The sequence below is a fragment of the Oncorhynchus nerka genome, linkage group LG25 (assembly GCF_034236695.1).
Source record: "Oncorhynchus nerka isolate Pitt River linkage group LG25, Oner_Uvic_2.0, whole genome shotgun sequence".
Lineage (NCBI taxonomy): Eukaryota > Metazoa > Chordata > Actinopteri > Salmoniformes > Salmonidae > Oncorhynchus > Oncorhynchus nerka.
This window is the reverse complement of record NC_088420.1, coordinates 46,125,014-46,149,865: the sequence shown is the minus strand read 5'-3', so window position 1 is coordinate 46,149,865 and position 24,852 is coordinate 46,125,014. Positions and strand designations below refer to the sequence as shown.

The 24,852-nt window shown below is 45.5% G+C and overlaps 1 protein-coding gene across 10 annotated transcripts in view; it reads right to left on the bottom strand.

The window, feature by feature from the left end:
* LOC115109578 (homeodomain-interacting protein kinase 2-like) overlaps positions 1–24,852 on the bottom strand; it is a 103,337-nt gene that overhangs the window by 18,933 nt on the left and 59,552 nt on the right. For 6 of the 10 annotated variants that reach the window (XM_029634608.2, XM_029634612.2, XM_029634613.2 and 3 more), the window contains exons 3-6: positions 12,371–12,494; positions 10,766–10,888; positions 7,141–7,239; positions 21–199 (exon numbers count right to left, since the gene is read on the bottom strand). In XM_029634608.2, coding sequence (XP_029490468.1) covers positions 21–199; positions 7,141–7,239; positions 10,766–10,888; positions 12,371–12,494 — 525 coding nt within the window. The remainder of the gene's footprint in view (positions 1–20; positions 200–7,140; positions 7,240–10,765; positions 10,889–12,370; positions 12,495–24,852) is intronic. The other 4 variants (XM_029634610.2, XM_029634615.2, XM_029634617.2 and 1 more) reach the window with 1 other exon arrangement.

Below are 24,852 nucleotides of genomic sequence, written 5' to 3'. Positions count from 1 at the left end.
AATCTCTAGAATAGACGTACTGTGTGCTGTGGGGGAGGAGGTGGGTCATGGTTATGAAGGGATGATTGAGGGTCTCGATGGGGGTGATCCTTTTGTCCGCGTCGATTGTCAGCATCTTGGTCAACAAGTCGATGAACTCTCTCCTGTCTGCCTTCTCCGCGAGCATGTCACTACCCTCCAGATCTGCCGTCATATTCACCTGCAGACACAACATACAGAATAAGCATTAGCGATTAGCATTTCGGAGGGACATTTTCAGACCTTAAAGGGGCAATCTGCAGTTCAAACAACAACAAAGCCTGACCCAAACACTGATATGGTAAACAGCTGAAGGATGGGGTTGGAGAAATGTAACCACTCTTAAATTCATAGATAGATATGGATGCAATGACTGACCATAAAAATTACATTTTTAAACCATATTTTGAGGCTATAGAGTGTTTGTTTACAATAATTTTGTTGATAAACAAAGGAGTAAAACAAGCTCATATTTGGGTAAGTTGGGGTAAGATAATTTAACTAAGCTCATACGTTTAACTAAGCTCATAAGTTATAGTCTTCAAGAATCAATGGGTATATATCATACATTTAAAAGTCAAAAAATGGATGTAGCAATCGCAGATTTCCCCTGACCTTAAAGTGTTTACTGAGGCTGTGTCTGAAATGGCACCCTATTCTGTATATAGTGCATTACTTTCGGCACCCTATTCTGTATATAGTGCATTACTTTCGGCACTCTATTCTGTATATAGTGCATTACTTTCGGCACCCTATTCTGAATATAGTGCATTACTTTCGGCACCCTATTCTGTATATAGTGCATTACTTTCGGCACCCTATTCTGTATGTATATAGTGCATTACTTTCGGCACCCTATTCTGTATATAGTGCATTACTTTCGGCACCCTATTCTGTATGTATATAGTGCATTACTTTCGGCACCCTATTCTGAATATAGTGCATTACTTTCGGCACCCTATTCTGTATATAGTGCATTACTTTCGGCACCCTATTCTGTATATATAGTGCATTACTTTCGGCACCCTATTCTGTATGTATATAGTGCATTACTTTCGGCACCCTATTCTGAATATAGTGCATTACTTTCGGCACCCTATTCTGTATATATAGTGCGCTACTTTTGACTAGAGCCCTATGGGAATACTGTGCCATTTCAGAGGCAGCCTGTACTATTGCTGCGAAGGACAGGAAAAACACTGCTGCCTTTCCCGTGGATAGAACTATTTATAAACACACATACGACCTTCATAAGGCTTCATCAGTTAGGGTGTCAACACCAGTGTCACAGCACATAGTGATACCCTTGCACCTTACTGACATTACAAACATTTACACTGGTATTCATAGAAAAGAGCAGAGCCGCTTCAAAACTCCACTGGCGCCGTCGCTGAGATTTTTATCTACTGCTGAGAAGCAAAATAAACGAAGAATTAACCCGATATGTATTGCTGTTTGCTTATTAAAATAAGGTAAGGGGGGAGGTAGAGGCAGGTAAAGGCTGAGGCAGAGGGGGAGAGGAGGAGGGGGAGGTAAAGACTGAGGCAGAGGGGGAGAGGGGGGGTCGAGACTGAGTCAGAGGGGGAGGTAGAGGCTGAAGCAGATGTAGAGGAGGAGGTAGAGACTGAGGCAGAGGGGGAGAGGAGGAGGGGGAGGTAGAGGCTGAGGCAGAGGGGAGAGGAGGAGGGGGAGGTAGAGGCTGAGGCAGAGGGGAGAGGAGGAGGGGGAGGTAGAGGCTGAGGCAGAGGGGGAGGTAGAGGCTGAAGCAGACGTAGAGGAGGAGGTAGAGACTGAGGCAGAGGGGGAGAGGAGGAGGGGAGGTAGAGGCTGAGGCAGAGGGGGAGGTAGAGGCTGAAGCAGAGGGGGAGGTAGAGGGGGAAAGGAGGAGGGGGAGATAGAGGCTGAGGCAGAGGTAGAGTCTGAGGCAGAGGAGGGGAGGTAGAGGCTGAGGCAGAGGGGGAAAGGAGGAGAGGGAGGTAGAGACTGAGGCAGAGGTGGAGGTAGAGGCAGTGGGGAGGTAGAGACTGGGGCAGAGGGGGAGGTAGAGGCTGAAGCAGACGTAGAGGAGGAGGTAGAGACTGAGGCAGAGGGGGAGGTAGAGGCTGAGGCAGAGGTAGAGGCTGAAGCAGAGGGGGAGGTAGAGGCTGAGGCAGAGGGGGAAAGGAGGAGGGGAGATAGAAGCTGAGGCAGAGGCTGAGGCAGAGGGAGGAGGGGAGGTAGAGGCTGAGGCAGAGGAGGAGAGGGAGGTAGAGACTGAGGCAGAGGGGAGGTAGAGGCAGTGGGGAGGTAGAGGCTGGGGCAGAGGGGAGAGGAGGAGGTAGAGGCTGAGGCAGAGGGGAGGTAGAGGCTGAGGCAGAGGGGGATAGAGGTAGAGGCAGAGGGGGAGGTAGAGGTAGAGGGATATATAGAGGCAGAGTGGGAGGTAGAAGCTAAGGCAGAGGGGAGGTAGAAGTAGAAGTAGAGGCAGATGGGGAAGTAGAGGCAGAGGGGGAGGTAGAGGTATAAACTGAGGCAGAGCCGCTCTGGAGCAGCCCACAGCCTTCAGTGGCATGTCTGAGTTGGGGGACAGGGACACAGACGGGGACAAGCGTGCTTGTTTATTGTGATTGCTATGCTGAGATAGCGGGCCCGTTTTTCATATAGATATAGCTTACCTATAGCCCTGCTTCAGGGGCTATCTGATGTACTGCCAGTCAACGCCAAACAATATGATTGAGTTCTCGTTCCTACGCAAGTTATTCAGGCTCCGTCCCTAACCCCTCCCTGCCTCGCACATCTCCACTCGCCGTGATAAAGGAATAATCTCTGGAATGAGGTGGGGAAAATAATCACACTGTCCTCTTCGAGAGGGAAAAATTACTTTGGGAAACGCACTCAGTCGAATTGCGAATGTGTCGCCTTGCCTATGTATGTGTACGGAGGCAATCTAACTCCATACTAGCATTGTAGCACAGCAGAAATGTACAGTATATATGTTAATGTTATGGAGAACAGCAGCCATTCTATTGTAGTGAATTGATTGGAATGCCGAGCCATAGCAAGACCTCTCTATGAGTATGCTAGATCATAAAGTCAAAGAGCAGCAAAGCAGTAGAATACTTTTAGTATACTCATCACTTCTTTTTATCCTGCCCACAACACAAAAAGCTCTGAAATTGAGCATGGTCCTATTATACACTGAACAAAAATATAAACGCATATAAAGTGTTGGTCCCATGTTTCATGAGCTGAAATAACATTTTCCATATGCACAAAAATGATTTATCTCAAATATTGTGCACACATTTGTTTACATCCCAGTTAGTGAACCTTTCTCTTTTGCCAATATAGGTGACAGGTGTGGCATATCAAGAATGATCATTACACAGGTGCACTTTGTGCTTGGGACAATAAAAAGCCCCTTTAAAATATGCAGTTTTGTCATACACAGATGTCTCAAGTTTTGAGGGAGCCTGCGATTGGCATGCTGACTGCATGAATTTCCACCAGAGTTGTAGCCAATGAATTAAAATGTTTTTCTCTATAAGCCTCCAACGTAATTTTTTTCTCGAGAATATGTCAGTATGTCCAACAGGCCTCACAACAGCAGACCACGTGTAACCACGCCAGCCCAGGACCTCCACATCCGGCGTCTTCAACCTGCGGGATCGTCTGAGACCAGCCACCCGGACATTGTGGGTTTGCACAACCGAAGAGTGTCTGCACAAATTGTCAGAAACCATCTCAGGGAAGCTCATCTGCGTGCTTGTTGACCTCACCAGGGTCTTGACCTGACTGCGGTTCAGCGTCGTAACAGACTTCAGTGGGAAAATAGTCACCTTCGATGTCTACTGGCACACTGGAGAAGTGTGCTCTTCACGGATGAATCCCAGTTTCAACTGACCCGGGCAGATGGCAGACAACGTGTATGGCGTCGTGTGGGCGAGGGGTTTGCTGATGTCAACGTTATGAACAGAGTGCAACATTGCTGGTGGAGGTGGGGTTATGGTATGGGCAGGCATAAGCTACGGACAACAAACACGATTGCATTTTATCAATGGCAATTTGAATGCACAGAGATACTTTGACGAGATCCTGAGGCCCAATTGTTGTGCTATTCATCTGCAGCCATCACCTCATGTTTCAGCACGATAATGCACAGCTCCATGTCGCAAGGATCTGTACACAATTCCTGGAAGCTGAAAATGTCCCAGTTCTTCCATGGCCTGCATACTCACCAGACATGTCACCCATTGAGCACGTTTGGGATGCCCTGGATCGACGTGTACAACAGTGCGTTCCAGTTCCCGACAATATCCAGCAACTTCGTACAGCCATTGAAGAGGAGTGGGACAACATTCCCTAGGCCACAATCAACAGCCTGATCAACTCTATGCGAAGGAGACGTGTCACGCTGCATGAGGCAAATGGTGGTCACATCAGATACGTTTTTTTTGGTCCAAGCCCCTACCTATTTTTTAAGGTATGTGTGACCAACAGATGCATATCTGTATTCCCAGTCATGTGAAATCCATAGATTAGGGCCTAATGAATTTATTTCAATTGACTGATTTCCTTATATGAACTCAGTAAAGAAATTGAAATTGTTGCATGTTACGTTTCTATCTTTGTTCAGTGTAGTTTACATGACGAGTGCAGTGTCTGTATACGCATGTCTATGGATATTTCGGGCCTCAGAGACATTATATCATAGAAATATCATCTAGAATCTAGTAATTCCTGAGGACCTATGACATGGCACTCACTCCAGAACATGTTATTATAGAAATATCATCTAGAATCTAGTGCTTCTATTTCTATACTGAGGAGCTGTGACATGACATGGCACTGGAGAACATGACAGCAGATGTCCAAGCTGCACTGGGACACATCCGGCTGCCTGTGCCTGAGGAGAGGTGGAGTTAACCATGCAAGACTATGATGTGTACAGAACAAACTCACAACCCTAGTGTAGAATATCAGGTTTAATGTTGGACAACTAACAGCATCCCATCTGAGTTGAGGTCAGTAATATTACTTAGAGGAAAGGGAGAGTAGTTAGTAGTAGTGAAACTGAATGTTAGGAGCTTGTCTTTCAGCCATTGCTTCGCTGTCAGCAACTGCTATTGTAAAGTCATGCTGGGTCGCAGAGTTGTGTGTGGTGAAAACATAGCCACGACTAAAATCTCTTGGCCTACGTCTATCTAGTTCTCCATTCAGGCTGCATCCAGTTTAGCTAGTGCTAACTAGAGATCACATGGAGATGGGTCCTCTAGAACTTTAAGCTCTCCCCATATTTCCCAAGACAGTGTGGAAGCAACAAGAATGTCACCATTGGCAGACGTCCCAGTAATCAACCCAAGTCTCTCTCTCTAGTCCCTCTGTGCCTTCTGATATGATCCATTATACAAATGAAGACAGATGTCCACACTGCAAACTTATTTATCTGGCCAAAGATTCTGACTCGGCATGAGCTCTTCTCCCAATTAGGACTGGGCTCCTCTTTTTACTTTCTGTTTATTTTAGTAACCTGTATGTGCGTGTGTGTGTGTGTGTGTGTGTGTGTGTGTGTGTGAGAGAGAGAGCCTGCCTACCTGTGCGTCAGTGGAGGCTGCTTAGAGGAGGACGGCTCATAATAATGGCCAGAGCGGAGGGAATGGAATGGCATCAAACACATGGAAACCATGGAAACCACGTGTTTGATGTATTTGATACCATTCCACTGATTCCGCTCCAGGCATTACCCACGAGTCCGTTATCCCCAATTAAGGTGCCACCACAACCTCTTGTGCTGTGTGTGTGTTTGTGTGTGTGTGTTGGATGAGGTCCTGGCATGTTGATTTCATTAGATCAGTGTTGTGTGTCTGGGAGTAGGAGCAGCTTGGAGGTATGGCCTCCTAAACTAACCCAGGTAGAGGCACTAACTTCACCGAGCACCTCTTCCGCTGAGCCTGCATACTATGCCAGACCTGGAGCACTCTGGCTGGGCACTGGGTCAACTCTAATAGTCCAGATGGGACATCAGTGAAGTGAACAATTGTTGGTCCGCATGAGGTGGACAACCCCAAGGACTTAACGTGCCAGACGATTTGTGTGTGTGTGTGTGTGTGTGTGTGGTGTACGGAGCAAACTGCAATCAGATTGTAGACCACAAGTCATATTTTACCTGACTTAATCTGTCATGTACCTTGACAACTTTTTATCCTCCCCTCAAGGAACAAGACATTTTAGATGCCTGGGAAATGTATCACGGTTTCCATCATTACCGGTATGTACGCTACAGTATGCGTGTTGATAAAACTAGTATGTTTGGGCGGGTGACAGTGAGAACAAAATATGGGCAGGGACACTATCGTATCATCATCTGCAAAATGTCATAGGTCTGTGTCAACTTTCCCACCGCAATCGGAATGAGAGTTGGGGAGAGGAGACGTGTTATGAGAAGGATCACATAAGATATAAGCCGTTTGGCGACAGTGCTTTTCTACACCAGGGTTTAGTTGTATGAGTCACTTCCTGGTTACGTAAACACTGTAATGCATCCTTTCTTTGTTTTACTAAACAAATGGGTTCCCACAGGTGTTCTCTCTGTAAACGTCGCGCTGGAGAGAGCAAGCTCTTGTTCATTGGGCAGCAAACGGAAGAAAACGGACTGAAACAGGCAGGGACTACCTGGACTATTCCAATAAGAAACCCTCATTTAAATTTGCCCTTGTGAAATGTTTTAAAACGATTTCCTGATGAATACAACCTAGCTAAGGGCTAAAGGTTATTGTCTTGCTTCCCACGCTGCAACTCCTCTAGCCTTCTCTGTCTCGTTGTGTACATGTCCTACACAGACGAGTCCAATTAGGTGATGGCCACAACATTCACGCAGCTTAAATAAGAAAGCAAACTACACACAGGAAATACTGTGACTGAGTTGACCAAATGCTCGACTACGATGTCAGCCTGTCATTCATTAAGCGGTGGTTTTAGAGAAAATAAGAAGAAAGAAAATAATCTGAAATGAAGAAGGGTTTCAGTCGAAGCACAGCCGGTTTCATTTCCCCTGTGCGACTGCATATGCAAAGGGCTCCACTGCGTGTGTGTGTGTGTGTGTGTGTGTCTGTGCATGCGTGCATGTGTGTGTATTGTATATACAGTGCTCTGAACCTGCGCCATATCGTCCAGGCAGTTGAAGATGTACTTCCGGGCCTCTTTCGACTTGATCGCTGTCTCTCCTTCATGGTCCTCGGGTGTCTGTGGAGACAAGAAACAGATGTTCCATTCAGTTCCCATGAGACTTCCTCTAGTCTCTGAAAATACTCTATTTACATGTCCCTCATTACAGACTATTGTTTATAGGCAGCAGGACTGAGCTAGCTAGCAGGACCGAGCACTATTGTTTATAGGCAGCAGGATTGAGCTAGCTAGCAGGACCGAGCACTATTGTTTATAGGCAGCAGAACTGAGCTAGCTAGCAGGACTGAGCACTATTGTTTATCGGCAGCAGAACTGAGCACTATTGTTTATCGGCAGCAGAACCTAGCTAGCTAGCAGGACTGAGCACTATTGTTTATAGGCAGCAGGACTGAGCACTATATTGTTTATCGGCAGCAGAACCTAGCTAGCTAGCAGGACTGAGCACTATTGTTTATAGGCAGCAGGACTGAGCTAGCTAGCAGGACTGAGCACTATTGTTTATAGGCAGCAGGACTGAGCTAGCTAGCACTAGCAGGACTGAGCACTACTGTTTATCGGCAAAAGGACTGAGCTAGCTAGCAGGCCTGGGGTAGTGAAACACACACACTGGCGCGGACACACTTTTGGGGTGGCAGGCAGCCTAGTGGTTAGAGCGTTGGGGCAGTAACCGGAAGGTTGCTGGATCGAATCCCAGAGCGGATAAGGTGAAAATCTGTTGTTCTTCCCCTTACCAAGGCAGTTACCCCACTGTTCCCCGGTAGGCTGTCATTTTAAATAAGAATTTGTTCTTAACTGACTTGTCTAGTTAAATAATATAAAATACACACACAAAACGTGTGTATGGGCAAAAGCAGGGACATACGTGTAAGCATAGAAACACACACACCCACATGTAGTATGTGGACACACACTAATCTTACGGACCTATTAATCAGAGGAAAACTCTCTGACCAAACACGCTGTATTCGTTTTAATTACAGTATCAGCATTATCACGGCTGCTGTAAAATGGAAATACACGACAAGCCAAGGTCGAAGCGAAGCTTAGCAATCACTCTGACAGGCCTATCCCTGTTTCTGTCTCAGCGAAAGGGAAAAAGTTGTTGGTTACTAGCTATCTGATTTTCCATTGCCAACAACCATGGACAAATATGAGGCTGTAGCCGTGTCCTAATATACAAGGTAATAACTTATCTCTACCTTTTCACACAGTGACAGCCTCTTGTATAACTTAAGAGCGCACACACACACACACACACACACACACACACACACACACACACACAGTGTTATCCTCTATACTTACTGAAAGGTCAACGTTGCAAGGACCTACATTATTGGATGTCAATGTGTTATGTTGTTGTGCCTCATTTTGTATGAATAAGAACAAAGACATGGGGTGTGTCAGGCAATGGCACATTGGTCAAAAGTTGTGCACTTTATAGGGAGTGAGGTGCCATTTGGGACGGACTCGTGGTGAGTCGCCAAGGAAAGCTGATCAATCTTGGGAGAGAATATTGCTAAGTGCAGTAGAGCAGTGAGGGCGTATATATCCAGCTGAGATATTGCTATTGTGGGGTCAGGATGTTCAATACAGTAAAAATATGTCTGCAGATTCACTGCATGACTCCAAAGTACTCCCGAAGGGGGAAAAATGCTGGTGCTTGAACAGGTCAGCACCTTATTGAGTGGCCTGAATAGAGCAACGTTCTTTGGAGCCAGCGTTGAGTCTATCCTGTCAATGCCTCACACTGGGCTTCTGTAGCTCGTTTTTTACAACACATTTATTCAGGGGGACCCATTGAGACCATTTTCAATGGTGGACTAAGGACAACAATACACCAAATTAAAAATGATTAATAAAAATAAAATAAACTAGAATTTACAGAATCAACACCACAGCTTCAAACACCACACATACAATTATTTGCATTAAATCCAAACAGTTGCAATTATCACTAAAGTAATTTAACATTAAAGTCCTAAACTGCTCTAGAGGCACCAGAGAGTTAAGAGTTTTGTAGGCTTTTCCAAAAATGGGGGGCACTGAAACTGAAGGCGGATTTACCTAGATCGTTACGTAGTGGTGGGGCCTCGAGAGTTAACCATCCCTGTGTACAGGTTGGCTGTCTCATATCTTTGTCATTTTAACAGTGAAGTGAGGTAGGTCGGAAGCTTGTGTCGTAGAGCTTTGAAAAACAAAGAGGGAATAATGTAGTGATCTACGGGACTTTTATGAGGACCAGACAATGTTTTGATACAGGATGCAATGGTGATTATTACAACTGTCACCTGTGATAAAGCGAAGGGTGCTATGATAGACCGAGGATTTAATAGTAGTGGCTGCTGCATTCCCATAAATGGTGTCCCTATCGTCAAGAACTGGCAGGAAAGTTGACTGTTTAGGCAGAGGCATTAAATCGCAGCTTTTTAACTAGCTCATACGTACATTTTTTTAAATAAATCAAATTATTCTCAATCCAAAAGCCCAGATATTTGTAGGCGGGAACCGGCTCGATTAAACAAATACCCAATGCATACATGTGTAGACCATCTTAATTATTTCTACGAGAATTAGAAAACAGCATACATTTAGTTTTCCCCCGCATTCATTTATTTCAAATCAACAAGGACTTTCTGCAAGGTGACAAACATCTAAAATTGCAGCTCCAACAGCCTGGTCAGCCATAGGGGCAATAGCGTTCATAACAGTCTCATCTACATACAGATGAATGTTACAGGTTTTTGCAGAGAGACCAATATGATTTATATAGTATAAATAGTAAAGAGGACACCTTTAGGAATATCGAGGTAACTTGACCTGACACCATCAGAAAAAACACATTGTGTCCTGTCTGACAGATAGTTCCCAAGCCACTTGCACGAGGCCCATTTCAGACAACCTTCGAATGAGTAGGAGATGGTCGACAATCTCAAGCCTTGAAAAGTTCTATAAATATGGCAGAACAGTGATTCCTATGATCTAAGCAATTTAATATATAATGTAAGTGTAGATGCTGAAACTGTGCTCTAAACCAGACTGGTACACGTTAAGAGTATAATTCAAAGAGCAAAAAATGTTATTAGCTGAGAGTTTGCCAGTGATTCTAATATTTTTGCAAGGCAAGATAGTTTAGAAATTGGGCGGTAGTTATCTAGGTCAGAAGTATCCCCAGCTTTGTGAAGGGGGAAGACAGGTCTTAGGGATACCACCAGAAGCAATTGTTTAATAAAAAATCTAGGTCAAAGGTTCTACAATGAGGAGGGCAGAAAGCTGCACTAGGAAGGGATCAAGCCAATCAGCTCCTGTGGATTTTTTCACATACATTTCTTGCAAGGCACTTAATACATCATTGACATACTGGGTAGGTCACTTGGTGGGCAAATATAGTTTTACATGATCGACTCCACTGAAACCCAACTCCTCTTTTGATGTGTATGGAGAGTATTGACGCAACAACAGGGCAATCGTAATTAGTGTCTCTCAATGTGTGTGTGTGTGTGTGTGTGTGTGTGTGTGTGTGTGTGTGTGTGTGTGTGTGTGCGTGCGTGTGTGTGTGAGAGTGTGTGTAAAAGAGGCCTACCTTCAGTCTCCACAGGGGGTAGTTGGTAGAGTCTGTGACTCGGTTGAAGAACCTGGTAGTCTTAGTCCCTGCACTCAGGAGGAATTCCGCAGGCAGCCCCTGTGTCTGAGAGATGTACCGGATCTACAGGACGAGGAGAAAATATCAAATAACACATCAACTTTTCATTCAGAGTTTCAAACACAATCAGCCAAACAGCATTCAAATGCAGACGTGCAAAATAAGGCTTAATTGGATATTGTTCGTTTTGCCCTTTAAGGCGCAAACGTGTTTGACTGAAAATGTTAGTCAGTCAGACTTGGAAAATTATTGCTGGCACAAATATTTAGGGTGATAACACTCAAATAATCACATCTGGTAAATATGTTCACTGCAGAGGGAATATGCCCAGACCCAGATTCACTATAATCCATACTGATAAAATCACAGTGTGTTAGGCCTTAGCTGTGGCACATTTTCACAGCAGGGTCAATCTGGCAAGGTCATATCGTCAGGAAAAACTCTTGGCCCTAGCCATGATTCACCACTATGGTCATGAGCTTTTCTCCACCATGTGACGTACCCAGTAAAAACTCCTGTATGTAACTCTGAGCCGGTGTGCTTGTATCTGGTACCCCGTGTGTAGAGACAGGTTATTATTACTCATTGTGTATTTATTATTATGTGTTTTCATTTTCTATTATCTCTCTATTTTCTTTCTCTCTGCATTTTTGGGAAGGGCCCGTGAGTACGCATTTCACTGCAAGTCTACACCTGTTGTTTACCAAGCATGTAACTAATAAAAATGTATATGATTTGTTTAGTTCTGATGAGGCCTGTGTGTGTGTGTGTGTGTGTGTGTGGTTCAAATCAAATGTATTTGTCACATGCTTCGTAAACAACAGGCGTAGACTAACTTACTTGGTTGTGCACATGTGTGTGTGCGTGTGCACGTGTGTGTGTGCACGTGTGTGTGTGGGTGGTGTGTGTAGGAGTGTCTCGTCTCCTCCTGACAAACAGGCAGCTCCTGATCCCTCTGTTTATTCCAGCAGATGCCACTGAACCACTTGCACCAATTAGCAGCGCTCCGGTGCTCCAGAGCAACAGATCTCTCTGTTCCTCTCATTTCCTATCTCTCTCTCTCTGTTCCTCCTCTTCTCTCTCTCTCCCTCTCTCTCTTTTATGGCTCTATGGGAAAGCCTTGAGCAAGTATTGCTCTGTCTCTCAGAACAAACCAAGCAGTTTGTTTTTCTCCAGTCCTGAAACATATTATCTAATTTCCAAAGCTCTAATTTGCAAAGCTCTGCTACTAAGCATTGATCCTCTCCCTTCCTCTCTGACTGACTCAGAACTACTACAGCATGACTTGTAGTGATATATCAGTCCTCGTCTAGAAGTGGACTAGAGACTCTTCGTATGCTACTTATGTAGAATGCACACCTTGATGGATTTAAATGGTGTTTTGAATTGAGAAATCTTTCACATTTCCTGTTTATAGTAGCATTCAGAAACAACTTATTCTAGCTCTTGTCTTGGAGGTTCTCTCTCATTTAGGCATCATCTTCCTGGTTGTCACCCACCTATGCCTCCCCCCCTTCCCCCCCACGGGCAGACCCTCAGACCTACCTGGTCGTACTCGGAGGCCCCTGGGTAGAGGGGCCAGCCCAGGAAGAGCTCAGCGATGACACAGCCTAGAGACCACATGTCGATGGCCTCACAGAACGGCAGGCCCAGGATGATCTCTGGAGCTCTGAGGACAGAGAGATACAGCATTGTTAGATCCAGGCCAAAGTATTTCTGTAAGGTAAATGTGACAAGGGGGGTCAGATGTATGAGCTATGGAATTGACCACACTTTGTCTCTAACCGGGCAAAAGACCATGATGAGCTTGAAACCAACACAGACAAAAGGCCCGTTCACTGCCATTGAAGTTCATTTCTGCTTGAGTTGAACATGATCTCTGAGACCCGTCTGGGAAATTGCATTTGAAAGTCTTTCGTTTTGGATTGAATCCCGTCCCTTGTCGAACGAACATTTGTCGATGTAACATTAGCTTTAGTTAAATATCTCGTTTGGAAGCAGCAAACTAATGAGTGACATTCACTTTCTTTTCCCACCCAATATGTGTTCAGGGAGAACAGACCAATGTAATGGAAGCTAGAAGACCTCGACTCAGGCACTTCAGTGTTAGGAGCAGCAGATAACCCTACCGAAACATAAGACAACCAGGCAGCTCTATTAAAAACACCCCCTAAACAAACATTATTTAATTAGACTACAACGCCAGCAGCATTATTTCAACACTCCGCCCAAGATAAATGAATCAATCAGCCTGTCATTCTCTGATATGTTATTTTACACTGATCTCAGACCAGCTTTGTGCCTTTAATACAAGCTCCTCGCTTGTTTAGAGGAGCTTTGAAAAAAGTTTGATTCTAGGACTTTGTTTTCTTTGATTGTCCTTCAAATGGCACTGGCAGTCACGCTCTTCATTTCAGTGCTAACTGTGTGGGGAGGGGGGGGGCAGAGCTAATTGACTGATAGCCGTGCAGGAGCCAATCGGGATGACTGATCTCGGGAAGTCTGGCCTCTGGGACAAAAGGCGGGGGAGGGGAGGATAATCTGGGGAAGAGGATGGGTCTTGGTTACGGTGGCCCAATGTGCAATCAATTGTGCCGCCATGAAAGATAAAATCAACGTAAATATCCACAGAGTCAGAGCAACCCTCGTTTGTCTCCGAGTGGATATTTAGTTGATAACGACAAAGCCCGGTTCCTAGACTCCGGGGCCTTTACGCAACACAGGGGCCAAGGGTCCACCTCACGAGGGCCACCGATAAATAACTGGGTCTGATTGAACACTGAACAGGAAGAAAAACACGGTCTCGGTTATAAGAGTGTAACAACTGACAAACTACTTAGAAAATTATAAATTTTACAGTGGACCCACCCTGAGCTCTGTTACATTATACCAGTTAGGTTATAGTGCAGTCCACTGAGCTGAAGTCTCTGATGAGCCTTTAAAATTACTAGGCAGACTGCCTCGGTCCCCGAGGCAGGTCCTCGCACTTTGACTTCAGAGTGAACTAGAGAGTGAACTGGAGATGCTGTCACACACACACGCACACTCACGCACGTGCACACACACGTGCACACACAAACTAGATACGCTCTACTTCATCATAAAACATGATTAGCGATACATTTTAATGGTGCGAGAGCAATTCTCTGAGCTTTAGGCTGATCCTGGAACATTTCTGTCCCCAGTTTGCTCCGAGAGCCCCTTGCCGAGTTCCCAGCGTTTCCTGCCTGCGGTGGTCATGACAACGAGGCGTGTGGAGAGGAGCAGAGGAGCGCGGGCTCCAGGCAGCACAGCAGAAGCCTGGGAGAGAGACAGAGACGTAACGCCTGGCCTGGAGCCTGTTGGACAGGCCCGGAGAACAGATCATGTGGAAAAGAGCAGGGCTTTATGGGACTGGGGTGAGGGGGGAGTGGGGGTGTCTTTTGGGGGGGCAACGGCTGGGGGAATCGGATCACATTTTCCACATGGGCCTCAGACTCCTCTCCTCACAGACCCGCCTCCCTTGTCTATGTGTGAAAGAGATGGCAGGTTTAACACTGTGAGAAACAGCTGGGACGCGGCTGTTTCACAGTGGCAGACTTACACAGGGGATATCTCACTATCAAAAGAGAGAGACAAGACAGTACAAATGAGAGAGAGAGAGAGGGAAAGGGTGACCAAGAGAGTAGGGAGAGAGAGAGAAAAGGGAAGACAGGGAGAGCAAGAAACAGCGAGACAGAGAGCGAGACAGAGAGCGAGACAGAGAGCGAGACAGAGAGCAGTAGCCTCTCAAGCGAATATCACATTCACTGGAGAGGGCTCAGTAAACACAAATGGTGGTTACTGGGGTCTCGGGGGGCAGAGGTGGAACACAGTGTCTGAGAAGGAGGGGCTACATTCCACACACAAAGACACCTTCAACACAATGAGCTGGGCCATCTATCGTGGGTTACCAAAGCACCGTTGAGGCGCCTGCTTGGAGAAGATAGCACTGGGCAGGACACCGTGTGCTGAGCGGAGAGAGGGAGCTCGAGTTATGGGCCAGGAACTAGGGTCAGTCAGCACAATACTCCCTCTTCAAACTGCCTGGAGTTTCACTTTAGAGAGGTAGGAGGCTAGGAACTTTATGCATAGGATCACACACACACACACACACACACACACACACACACGCACACGCACACACAAAATAGATTCTATGGTTCTGGCTGACAGGCTGCTTTTCTACACCCCCTCCAGTATGAAATGCATCCAGCAAATAGCCAAGCTTATAGAAAACTACTTTGTAACTTTCCGCTGCAGGAGATAAGCTGTTATTGCATGCACACAGATTTGACACCCCTCCCCCATTGATGTACAGCTTTCGTTTCCCCCCCAGAGAGAGATAGAGGTCTTTGCTCTGTAATTAGCACTAAAATGGGACACACACACACACACAAACACACACACACACACACACACACACACACACACACACACACACACACACAGAGAGAAGCACTCTACTGGCATGAGTATATCAGCCCCATTAGGCTTTAAAGCAGAGGGGCCATTGCAGCATGCCAGCCAGGCTACTGAAAAAAATACTTTGAACCGCGACTCAAATTGAGCTGAAATCAGCCTTGGGAGGAAACACATCATCATATTGACACCTAGACCACGCTGGACCACTGGACCGCACTGGACCGCTGGACCGCACTGGACCGCACTGGACCGCACTGGACCACACTGGACCGCTGGACCGCTGGACCACTGGACCGCACAGGACCGCTGGCCCCCATTGCTCCTAATACTCAGGTCACAGAACCTTCCACTCCCACAAGGTCCTTTCTAAAAGTTACAGCAGCACCCCGCCCTCCCCTGCATATTCAATCTCCACCCTTGGAATATTAGTATCAAATATTAGTATCATCTCAGCATGAAATGAATATGACACAACAACCAATCATGGGGAAAATGGTCAAGTCTATGCCGGCCGCAATGTTGTTTTTTCCATGGTTGATGCTGTGCCACGTTTGATGTCATGGAAGTGTGGATTTTTATAACAGTCGGCTTTGGACCATACTATTTCAATTCGTCCTGCATCTTTAGCTGTGTGCGTGTGTGTGCGCGTGTGTGTGCGTGTGTGTGTGTGCGTGTGTGTGCGCGTGTGGGTGTGCGTGTGTGTGTGTGTGTGCGTGCGTGTGTGTGCACGCACCTCCCCAGGCAAGGATCATGTTGAGGACCGTTAACGTTGATGATGTTGTGCTTGGATGCGTTCAGGCAGACCCTCCCTGGACAGGCCCAGTCTCATGATTCCCCTGCCCTGGTCTCACCAGGGTCCAGCTGCACTCCACCCAACCCAACCCAACGATCGCGCTGACTTAATCAAACCAGTAATGCAAATCTCCTCAATGCTTCCATGGCATGCAAAACACAGCAGCAGCTGCAGGCCTCTACACAGGCAAACAAGAAGCACACTACACTGCTCACACACTCCTCTTCTCCCTCCCTTCCTTCACTCTCAGTACGCAGAAGCAGATACTGGAAGTTGCCTGTCTCCTGTAGCACATGGGGGCACAATGTCTTAGAGCCGTCCCTAATCGTTCACAGACGGAGGTGAATAAAGGAGGTTGTGGGTGAAACCGTCAAATGGAAAATGGCAGGTAGTCAGGCGATAACGACTCACCACGTCCTGGTGCTTTATGAGCAGCGCTGCTCTGCATGCAAACCTCAGCTATGCACACACACACACACACATACACACACACACACACACACAAACAGCCACTCAGATTGTGACGTTTGCACCAGAGGGTGGTGTGCTGTGTGCAGTGCAAGGCCTGAGTGGCACTAACACGCACACTGAAGTCAGTGGCCTATATCTCTGTCTTATCAGAGTAGGCTTACTATATTCAGCATTTGTTAACGCATAGCTCCAAGCTGTCTTCTTCTGGAAAGTTCCATCGGCCCCACATGTGCAGCATGTGCACTCCAGAAGCAGCGGCACAGAAACTTTAAACTAGACCTCACCTAACAGCGTTCTCAAAGTGTTGTACAAGTCAACACTATGAGGGGGTGGATTCAGAACACTGACCATGCCTGTGGCAGACTGGTACACTCATTGCTACAGTACTGCATGTGCACTGTGCCTGATGTAGCCACACAGACAGGCACACATAGAAACAGTCAAGCTCTTCTTTGCATTTTGATCCCTGGCCGAATAAGAGGCCAGTTCTGCTGTGTTCAGGCTGTGGACTCGTGCAGCAGTGGTCCCTGGTCAGGGAGGGCGAGTGGAAGGGAAGCGAGGGGGGCGAGCACTGTGACATCCTCCCAGCTAGCCTCTCATTGACAAGGCCAATCCCCTGGGAGCTACAGGGATGGCATACCTCCCCCAGAACGTTTCTTCTGCCCCTCTTTAACTAGGGCAGAACAGACGGGCAGGTGTGCAGAAGGGCAGTGCTGCTCCTCTCCTCCCCACCCGTACCGCGCTGCAGCTGCTACTCCGGGCTCTGACATCCCGGGCGTTGGGCACGTCAGGATGCTACCATCACCCTGACATTCCCTCAGCTCGGCTTCACTTCAGTCTCCTGGCAGTCTGGCACATTACCAGTCTGGACCAGCACGTTTACATTCTATTGCCATGAGGTTGAACCACAGACATCATTTGCTGCATATGACACATTTGTCTTGGCATGTGCAGCATTTACACTGGACAACGTTTCTGTTGCAATAACTCTGAAACATAGACATTATATGTATCATAAATATTACTGTATTCATATAGTGTACGTATGACGTCCTTGGTTTGAACTGCTCTTGTATAATGGAGTGCAACTCACAGCCCACTTAACATCTCTGCTGAGTAATGGCCTATTTACTGTGGAGAAAACTGGGCTGGTTGAGTTAACTCCATTCAAAGAGCTCTCTGCTTCCTGGCGTGATGAAGGGAGGACAGAAAGCTCTTTTGTTATTATGTACAGTATGTTCATGACCTGTCTGCTCTTTTCCCAGCCATAGGGAAGAGATGGGTGGGGGTCCGGGTGGGGGAGAGGGTAGATGGGAAATTGGGTGAAGGGTTGGGGTCAACAGTGTGTGGGTGGGCAAGAACAGAAACATTCCTGTGGTATGAATTACTGTCCAGCTGTATATTATGTTACTGTGCAGGAATAATTGTGAAAACGTAATACAAGTATATTCATCAACAACAAAAAAAACTCTGGTGGTTGACAGGAAAAAGCTCTTGTTGGGGAAGGGATTGTTCTGGCCTGTGGTTTCCCCTATTGCCCTCTCGTCCTCTACAGCCATCACTCCTCTCCCCTGGCTGGTCTTATGAAAGAAGCCTGCTCTGTGAATGAAGGACTTCACCACCCAGTCCCCAGAGATCCAGCTCTATAACATGATGTATGTCCTCAGCGTTTCACTGGCGACCAATCAACCTACAACTCTTTAAAGGCCTGTTTGATTACACACAATGTGAAGGCCAATGACTGAGGGACAGAGTGACGGTGGGATCGCCCAGCCCTATCCTGCACCTGGGGCCCCTCTTCTGGCCCCAAGGCTGGTGGTTTCCTCTGTCAGAGAGGCTGAGACGATGACACACACACACACTAAAAAGAACCAGCCCTGCCCAGCTCAGCCATTACGTGAGGGAGAGCAACGGGGCAGAGTGAATGCTGAATGCATGATAAAAGGCTTTTAAATGTAGTTTCTGGTCCACCCCGAGCCCCCGGGCCCCAGTCAAGGGATGTAACTAGTTGGGTAGTCAGGACATAGTCAACTTTTACAGAGACCTTGGGAAATAGTGTCCTTTCATTCAGGGTCCAGTTAACATTATTTGTACTCAAGGTCTTGTAAAGAGGACTCCATCTCTCCACTCAAAAGGCACAGAGAAGTGCTGACGGTGCTGTCACTGTTTCACCTGTTAATACATTCGCATAGCTACCGATGAGTATCCGCAGGACTGGAGGGAGGGAGAGAGGGAAGGAGATTGGTAAAGGCGAGAGAAAAATTAATAAAGGGGCTTTAGTCTTCTGGTAGAATGACCTGTGATTCTATAGGGAAACATATTTGAGTAAAATCACGATATGTTCCACTTTAGGTAAACATTAGATGGACTGACAGAAATAAAAAGAACAAAAGCCATCCTAGAGCTAGTCAGGCATTAAGGACATCACAGCACTCATCTTGTACCCAAAGCTTTTTCTGTGCCATTTTAAAAGCCCATACAATATTAACTGGGACAAGTGCACCCCCCTCCCCTCGCCGGCACAGGGTGACATGATCAATATTTGAAGACTTTATTTCCAAAACGCTATATGCACAAATTTTTCACATTTGTGTTTTGTCATCAGAAATGATTGCTTCTGGCTACCTTCATGTGTGTGTAAAATATCACTGTTCTCAGACGTTTCATTCATAGATTTTAGATGTGTTTGAAATTTTTTTTTTTTTTGGCAAAACTCTGTAAATCCATTGTTTTGCTGGAATGGAACGTTCATATTATTTATATTTGACTGTGATATGTGGTTGTCTCACCTAGCAATCTTAAAATGGGGTGGCAGGTATCCTAGTGGTTAGAGCGTTGGGTCAGTAACCAAAAGGTTGCTGGATCAAATCTCCGGAGTTGACAAGGTACAAGTATCTCATTCTTCCCCTGAACATGGCAGTTAACCCACTCTTCCCTGGTAGGCAGTCATTGTAAATAAGAATTTGTTCCTAACTGATTTGCCTAGTTAAATAAAGTCCACATTCTGGATGTAAGAACATCTGTCAAATGTTTTACATACAGATCTCAGATTCTCATTTCAAAACATTTCAGTGAAACAGCGACAACAGTGATTCAATATCTATTGTACTCTTATCAAACGTAATGTTCCTTGCAGTTGTCTGCTATAGAACTAATCTCTCTAGTTGGATTGGTCCATAGACAAGACTGCCATTCCATTCACCTATTCCAATGTGTGTGTGTGTGTGTGTGTGTGTGTGTGTGTGTGTGTGTGTGTGTGTGTGTGTGTGTGACAGAGAGAGTGGCTGCAGAGCTGCTGCCCCGGTAATTACCTCTTTTACTGTCCTTATTTGCGTTCTCCAGATGGACAGACAGACATGAAGGATAAAAGACGTGCCGGGCAAGAGCCAGAGTCTGACTGAGCAGTCTCAGCTCAAGGCATGGTACCCCGAGTCTGACTACCTGCTCTTGACCCCCTTCAAATGGCCACCATGGCATCTGTCTGACCTGTGGAGCAGCACAACAGTGAACCACAGCCCTCCACTCTCTCCACTCTCAAGGAGTCTCTGGCCCTGCCGAAAATATGTGGGTCACGACAAGTACTCTCCACCAGGAGGAGCGGTGTGGCAGGTGGTGTCTGTCTCACCCAATCAGCCGGCCAACCAGCCAGCAGGAGACTGTCTGTCTGGTCAGTCAGAGAGCAGAGCAGAAGGACTGTTTAAACCTCCGAGCCCCGATCACTCCGGGCTAATTAGACGGTGTGAGGGATTTTATCAGCAGCTAGAGCTTAACCCTCATCTCTAAGTCTGGTAGAAATGTCTGGCATAAGGGAATCATGCATTGCACATACACAATAAAGACCGGAGCCCAGCAGCACATACAGGAAGTGCTCACCGCTCAGAGACCTCATCAGTGCACACACAGTGTGGAGATTTATAGTGCCTCGGACACAAAGAAGAGACTAAGAGGAAACATTAGCAGTGCTGCAGGGGCCACAGTAGAGCGTCATTCATATTGGATATTTAGTAAAACGCCCGACTCCCCAAAAAGCCATTTGAAATGAGATGCCTGTGAACGCTGGGATGGGATGGAGCCCTGGGAAGACCTGCCATGGTGTGCATGCAGTCGTAATGGATACATTTTTGAAGTCTGTACTCTTCAAGCTCTCATCAACTTCCCCTTATTAAGTGATTTCTTTCTACTGCACAGTGACAAAGAGCAGGGGGAGCTTGAAACACACAGGCTGATACATCTCCCCCTCCACCTTTCTACCTCCTTCTGAATCCTCCTCTCAATTAAATTCAAAGGGGGCTTTATTGGCAAGGGAAACATATCTTTACAATGCCAAAACAAGTGAAATGAACAATAAACAAAGGTGAGAAGAAACAACATCAACAAAATAACATTTAAAAAATGTCTTGCTCTCCCCCTCACTCACTCCCTCCACCTTCCCCTGCCTAATTAAATTCTGGGTTACATGCATTCTCTGTGCCTGAGGTGCCGCTCCCTCCCTCGCAACAAGCAGCAAGGACCAGAGGGAGTTGTAACCAAACCTAACCAGTAACCATGAGCCTCCAGTACAGGACAAGACAGTACAGTACAGTAAAGTACATTACAGTACGAAGGCAGGCACAGAGGGGCTCTTCTACATATGATATGTCCCCCTGTCTGTCTATCTGTCTGGCTGCCTGTCCGCCTGCCTGTCTGTCTGTCTGTCTGACCGCCTGTCTGTCCGTCCATCCGTCCGTCCGTCCGTAGATCTGTCCCTGGAGTGCAGCTGTGTGCCAGTTGATTAGACAGTAGTATGAGATGAGCCTCCCCCTGACAGACATACATATAGCCTTACATAGCCACTCATGAAGGCACTCTCAACTACAGTATTTTCTCTCTCTCTCTCTCTCTCTCTCTCTCATGCCGTCAGACAGCTAAACGATATTAGCCACACTGCATTCTTCCCTGAGAGGAATTAGAAATGTCATCACGTACAGAAACAAAAGCAGGATTATCAACGTTTAGAGAGGAATTGGACAAATTAATCATTCCCTCTCATTCCCTCATACGTTTCATTTCAGAGAGGGGACTGGAAGACCGTGTTGTAGGGGGTGTTGGGAAAGGTCCAAAGTTCCAGGGCCAGTAGTGTGGCTTCTGATTTACCATACTCATTTAAAACATGGAGAGAGGTGTGACACTGCAACATAATGCAGCCAATTACTGTACCGCTATCACAAGCCACATGGATACTGATGCATCCTCATACAGATGTAGGATCTTAATTTGATCACTCTTTTGTTGCTCAAAAAATGCAAATGTGTAATGTATTTGAGGTTTAAAAGGGATATACAGTTGATACTTTTCCCACTTTATAATGTCAGACTTGATTTGCTCTAACAAAAAAATATGTCAAAACGTTATTTTCCTGCTGTAGCAAACTGACTAGCTCGAATTAAGATCCTACGTCTGTAGTTCATCGCTCACATGCTTTCAATAAGTTATTGCTGTTTTGTCAATCGCTGACTAAAATAGAAATGACAATATTCACTACTCAGCACCTCTGTTGTCAGGCACCAGCAAATGTAATGCATTTTTGCTTCAAACATATTCATAAAATCCCCCCCTGAGATTCTGAACCAAGATAAATAAAGTCAAACCAGCTCCCTGACGTCTCATTTGAATGTACAGAAAACACACACACACACACACACACACACTCCTAATTATTACTATTCCTGTTCCCACTGCGTTGCCATGTTTCCTCGGTTGTTTGTTCACCGCAGCCCCTGAATAGTGAGGGATTTCTCCAATAACAATCACTCACAATGACAGGTCATTCATTTACCCAGCCAGCGGTGCCCTGCAGTCATTTGTAAGTATAGTTATTGTTAATCACCTCTCAATGACAATGTTCTTCTATAGTGATAATCCCCCCCCCCCCCCCCCATCTTCTACACAACATGACCGTCATTAAAGAACGTTGTTTAATCTGCTATTCTTTGTCCTCCCAGTGAAACACAATTATGGCTGGGTAAAAATCAATACAATATGATCCATTTTATGTTCCTTCCTTGAAGACTCAATTAGAATGGACATAATTATGTTGTCCTCTCGCTGGCCCGATTCAAAAGGAATTCTGTGGGAACGGGGGGCAGACAGACAACAGCATGATGAACGCGGTCGTTGGGAGGAAACTAAAACAGATTCAAACCATTCTCCGTCGGCCGTGTTGTGCTGTGTTAAGGTAAAAGTGTAGCCGAAGCACAGAAGGTCACATGTAGGTAGACAGAGATACATTATCTTGATTAGGCGTCGCCTCCTCTGTCGGCGTGTCAAATGACAAAGGGAGGAGAAATGAATGTAAGATATCTTTTAGCTGGTTTGTTTGTGAGGGGGGCTTGTTGGATTGGAGAAGGCAGAGACAGTCTGGAAATTGGCCAGAAGGTCCCCTGGTTGTGATCCAGAGTTTATCCTGACCACATGACCTGACCAGGAAGAATACTAATACACTATAAGAGTTTTTCCTATACTCGGGTCAACCCTAGTGAACGCACAGCACAGTTTCTGCTTACACTGTCACAGTCTGCTGGAGCTAGGCGAATCATGCTGCCATTAAACATGACATGCTTTCTTTACCCTAGAAACACAAAAGTGGTAGGCGGCCAGCAGAAAGGTCATGTTTACGAGCCAAATGACAACGTATATAAAGAGGTGATGACGTATATAAAGAGGTGACGACGTATATAAAGAGGTGATGACGTATATAAAGAGGTGATGACGTACATAAAGAGGTGATGACGTACATAAAGAGGTGATGACGTATATAAAGAGGTGATGACGTATATAAAGAGGTGATGACGTACATAAAGAGGTGATGACGTACATAAAGAGGTGATGACGTATATAAAGAGGTGATGACGTATATAAAGAGGTGATGACGTATATAAAGAGGTGATGACGTATATAAAGAGGTGATGACGTACATAAAGAGGTGATGACGTATATAAAGAGGTGATGACGTACATAAAGAGGTGATGACGTATATAAAGAGGTGATGACGTACATAAAGAGGTGATGACGTACATAAAGAGGTGATGACGTATATAAAGAGGAGTGATGACGTACATAAAGAAGTGATGACGTATATAAAGAGGTGATGACGTACATAAAGAGGTGATGACGTATATAAAGAGGTGATGACGTATATAAAGAACGTATATAAAGAGGTGATGACGTATATAAAGAAGTGATGACGTATATAAAGAGGTGATGACGTATATAAAGAGGTGATGACGTATATAAAGAGGTGATGACGTATATAAAGAGGTGATGACGTATATAAAGAAGTGATGACGTATATAAAGAGGTGATGACGTATATAAAGAGGTGATGACGTATATAAAGAGGTGATGACGTATATAAAGAAGTGATGACGTATATAAAGAGGTGATGACGTATATAAAGAAGTGATGACGTATATAAAGAGGTGATGACGTATATAAAGAGGTGATGACGTATATAAAGAGGTGATGACGTATATAAAGAAGTGATGACGTATATAAAGAGGTGATGACGTATATAAAGAGGTGATGACGTATATAAAGAGGTGATGACGTATATAAAGAAGTGATGACGTATATAAAGAGGTGATGACGTATATATAAAGAGGTGATGACGTATACAAAGAGGTGATGACGTATATAAAGAGGTGATGACGTATATAAAGAGGTGATGACGTATATAAAGAGGTGATGACGTATATAAAGAGGTGATGACGTATATAAAGAGGTGATGACGTATATAAAGAGGTGATGACGTATATAAAGAGGAGTGATGACGTACATAAAGAGGTGATGACGTACATAAAGAGGTGATGACGTATATAAAGAGGAGTGATGACGTACACAAAGAGGTGATGAAGTACATAAAAAGGTGATGACGTATATAAAGAGGTGATGACGTACATAAAGAAGTGATGACGTATATAAAGAGGTTTTGACGTATACAAAGAGGTGATGACGTATATAAAGAGGTGATGACGTATATAAAGAGGTGATGACGTATATAAAGAGGTGATGACGTACATAAAGAGGTGATGACGTATATAAAGAGGTGATGACGTATATAAAGAGGTGATGACGTATATAAAGAGGTGATGACGTACATAAAGAAGTGATGACGTACATAAAGAAGTGATGACGTATATAAAGAGGTGATGACGTACATAAAGAGGTGATGACGTATATAAAGAGGTGATGACGTATATAAAGAACGTATATAAAGAGGTGATGACGTATATAAAGAAGTGATGACGTATATAAAGAGGTGATGACGTATATAAAGAGGTGAT